Here is a 2,944-nt window from a genome sequence, read left to right as displayed (position 1 = left end):
CATACGCACCAGCAGCCTCTGCTCACTAGAGGGCGGTGTGGGGCCAGGGAGGTGGCCGGCGGCACCTACCTTGGCTGGTGGTGACACACTGGAAGGTCTCGGGGTACATCTGGCACATGCGGTGGATGACGTCAATCTGCTCCAGCGTCCTCTTCACAGCGTCTTTGTTCTGGGTGTCGCAGGGCGTGTACGCAGACCAGAACTGGGGGCCACGGGGCAGGGCTAGGACCGGAGGCTCCAGGCCTGCCCCCCCCTATGAATGTCTGGTCCCCCCTCCCCGGTCTTGGGAGCCGTCCCCGCAGCCTGTCCCCTCCAGGTCTGTGGCCCCAAGGAGACTGGCCAGGACCCAAGGGAGGAGGAGGGTGGACCCCAAGATGGGTGAGCACAGGGCTGGCCAGACGGTACCTGGCCCCCCACAAAACCAGCCCTCAGCTTGGGGATGTTGGTGTGTGTGCCCGTCAGGGTGTTCAGGTTGGCGTTCTTCTGCCGAAGCTCATTGTTGAACCTGAGCAGCAGCTGCCACGGCAGGTCGTTGTGCCTGGAGGGGCAGGAGGAGGGATAGGAGGCAGGTCCTGGTGGCCGCTTGGCCCTGGGGCTCCAAGCTCCCTCCATGGCCTCTGTCCCCTCTCTCATTCCTGCTTCTCACACACTCAGGGCCAAGGCTGGCCCCAGGGGACGCAGACTACTCATGCCCGGAGCACACCTGAGCCAGGTAACCTGCGCTGAGAGCCCTAAGTGGATAGGCCTTCCATCCGAGTGTCCCATGCTCCTGGGCAAGCCACACAGGCCCCTGGGAGCTGATTAGAACACAGTGTCAGGCCCAGACAGACCCACCAGTCACTGTGAGCAAGTGCGTGCACACACACACACACGTGCATGCTCACACCACACACACACGGGCACGCACACACCTCACATACACACGGGCATGCACACACACACATGTGCATGCTCACACCACACATACATGGGCACGCACACACCTCACATACACATGGGCACGCACACACACACACACGTGCATGCTCACACCACACATACATGGGCATGTGCACACATCACATACAGGCACACACACACACTCACACATGTGCATGCTCACACCACACATACACGGGCACGCACACACACCTCACACACATGCATGCCCACACCACACATACACGGGCACACACACACATCTCACATACACATGGGCACGCACACACCTCACACACATGCATGCTCACATACACCACACACATGTGTGCATGCACACCCACACATGTGCCTGTATACACATAGGACATCTAGGCAGGTGCCCACTGGATCCTAATCTGGTAACAAGGAGCTGGGAGGACAGTCTGGGCCTGGAGGGGGTTTTGTCCTGGGGGCCCCCCACATGCCACCTCTTCCTCTGCAAGCTCCACCTCAGACCCTGGCAGCCCCCCTGCTCTCTGGGGAGGGGCAAGGGGTTCTGTGAAGGGTGAGATGTGATGGCCACGACAGGGACGGGGCTGGGGCTCAGACACCTTGGCTGCCCGAGTGGTGGAGAGTGGGCAAGGTCACTCCCTCCCTGCAGAGGTGGGGGCGTCCGGCTCTGGGCGCTGTCCCTGGGGCAGGGCCTCTGGAGGGGCAGCGCTCCTTTCCTGGGGACCCCCAGCCCCGGAGGGAAACCCAGCCCCACCTCCCGCTGCCACCCCGAGGGAGGGCTTTGTCTTCCCTCCGCCCCTCAGCCTCTCCACCCTTCGCTGGAACCCCAAGTGGGGGAGGCGGCTGCCTCCGCCCGTGGGCAGCCCTGCTGCCTGGGGCCCGCTGTCCACCTCCTTAGCTTAGTGGTCTGGGCACGGTCCTCAGCGGCGGCGAGACCACTCGAGGGAAGGTGAGGCTCCCGAGTGCCAACAACACGCACCCTCGGGCCGCTGTTGCTGGAGGCACTGCTGGTGGCCACTCTCCCCCTTTTCCTGGTGACATGGGCACGCGGGCGCATGGCCATTGAAATAGAAACTTCCCCTCCCTGGTAGCTGGGTGGCCCTGTCACTCACTCTGCCCTGTGACAGCCCCCCAGAGCTTGACTGTGACAGACGGCGTGGTTTTCCCCTTTCCCTTTCATTACTGCAGGACGGCAGGCAGATGTGATGGCCGGAGCTGCTGCAGCCACTTTAAACCGTGAGGGGACCTGGGGGACTGGTGGCCACACCAAGTTCTTGGCATATGGCACAACACCCTCAGAACTCCCTCTGGATTCCTCTAACGTTGAAGCTATTTATTTGGGTCTCTGACCTGCAATCCACTATTTTTTAAAAATATATTTTTGTTGATTTCAGAGAGGAAGGGAGAGGGAGAGATAGAAGCATCAGTGATGAGAGGGAATCATGGATTGGCTGCCTCCTGCACGCCCCCTACTGGGGATCCAGCCCACAATCCGGGCACATGCCCTGAACAAGAATTGAACTGACCTCCTGGTTCATTGGTCGACACTCAACCATTGAGCCACCCCGGCCAGGCTGCAATCGCTATTATTGGTTTTGATTCCGTCAGCCTAGTCCTGCCCCCCCCCCCCCAATGAAGGAACAACTCCTCCGGCTCCTGCTGTGGGCATCTTCCACCCCCCGCCCCGCCCCTGCCAGACTGCGGGCCTCCAGGGCAGAGAGCATGTGTGTGCCGGCACCTTGCACAGGCCCCTCAAAAACAGGAAATGGAGGGAGGACGGGGGGCGGGGGCAGGCTGAGTGGGCACCTGGGCACCCCTCCTCCCTCTAGGGCCCCCACAGATCACTGTCTTCTCTGGACCCCCCCCCCCGCCCCGGGTTTTCTCTGCCTTACTTTGCAGAGTTTTTTGTTCCACAAAACCCTGAGAGATCCTCCGCAATAGAAGCCGCTGGGCACTTTTAAGAGGCAAGCCGACCACTTGTCGGGTAGGGGGGGAGGGGTTGTGTGTTTTTGTCCCTCTTGCCAGGCCCCCC

General features: G+C 61.3%; 1 protein-coding gene across 1 annotated transcript in view; it reads right to left on the bottom strand.

Moving 5' to 3' along the window:
• Positions 1–2,944, bottom strand: part of DPEP1 (dipeptidase 1) — a gene marked incomplete at its 3' end in the record, with an annotated part of 8,213 nt that overhangs the window by 1,270 nt on the left and 3,999 nt on the right. The window contains exons 3-4 of the mRNA XM_014449365.2: positions 406–538; positions 70–202 (exon numbers count right to left, since the gene is read on the bottom strand). Coding sequence (XP_014304851.1) covers positions 70–202; positions 406–538 — 266 coding nt within the window. The remainder of the gene's footprint in view (positions 1–69; positions 203–405; positions 539–2,944) is intronic.

This window comes from Myotis lucifugus, unplaced genomic scaffold, assembly GCF_000147115.1.
Source record: "Myotis lucifugus unplaced genomic scaffold, Myoluc2.0 scaffold_1153, whole genome shotgun sequence".
Taxonomy (NCBI): domain Eukaryota; kingdom Metazoa; phylum Chordata; class Mammalia; order Chiroptera; family Vespertilionidae; genus Myotis; species Myotis lucifugus.
This window is presented reverse-complemented; position numbering and strand designations above follow the sequence as displayed.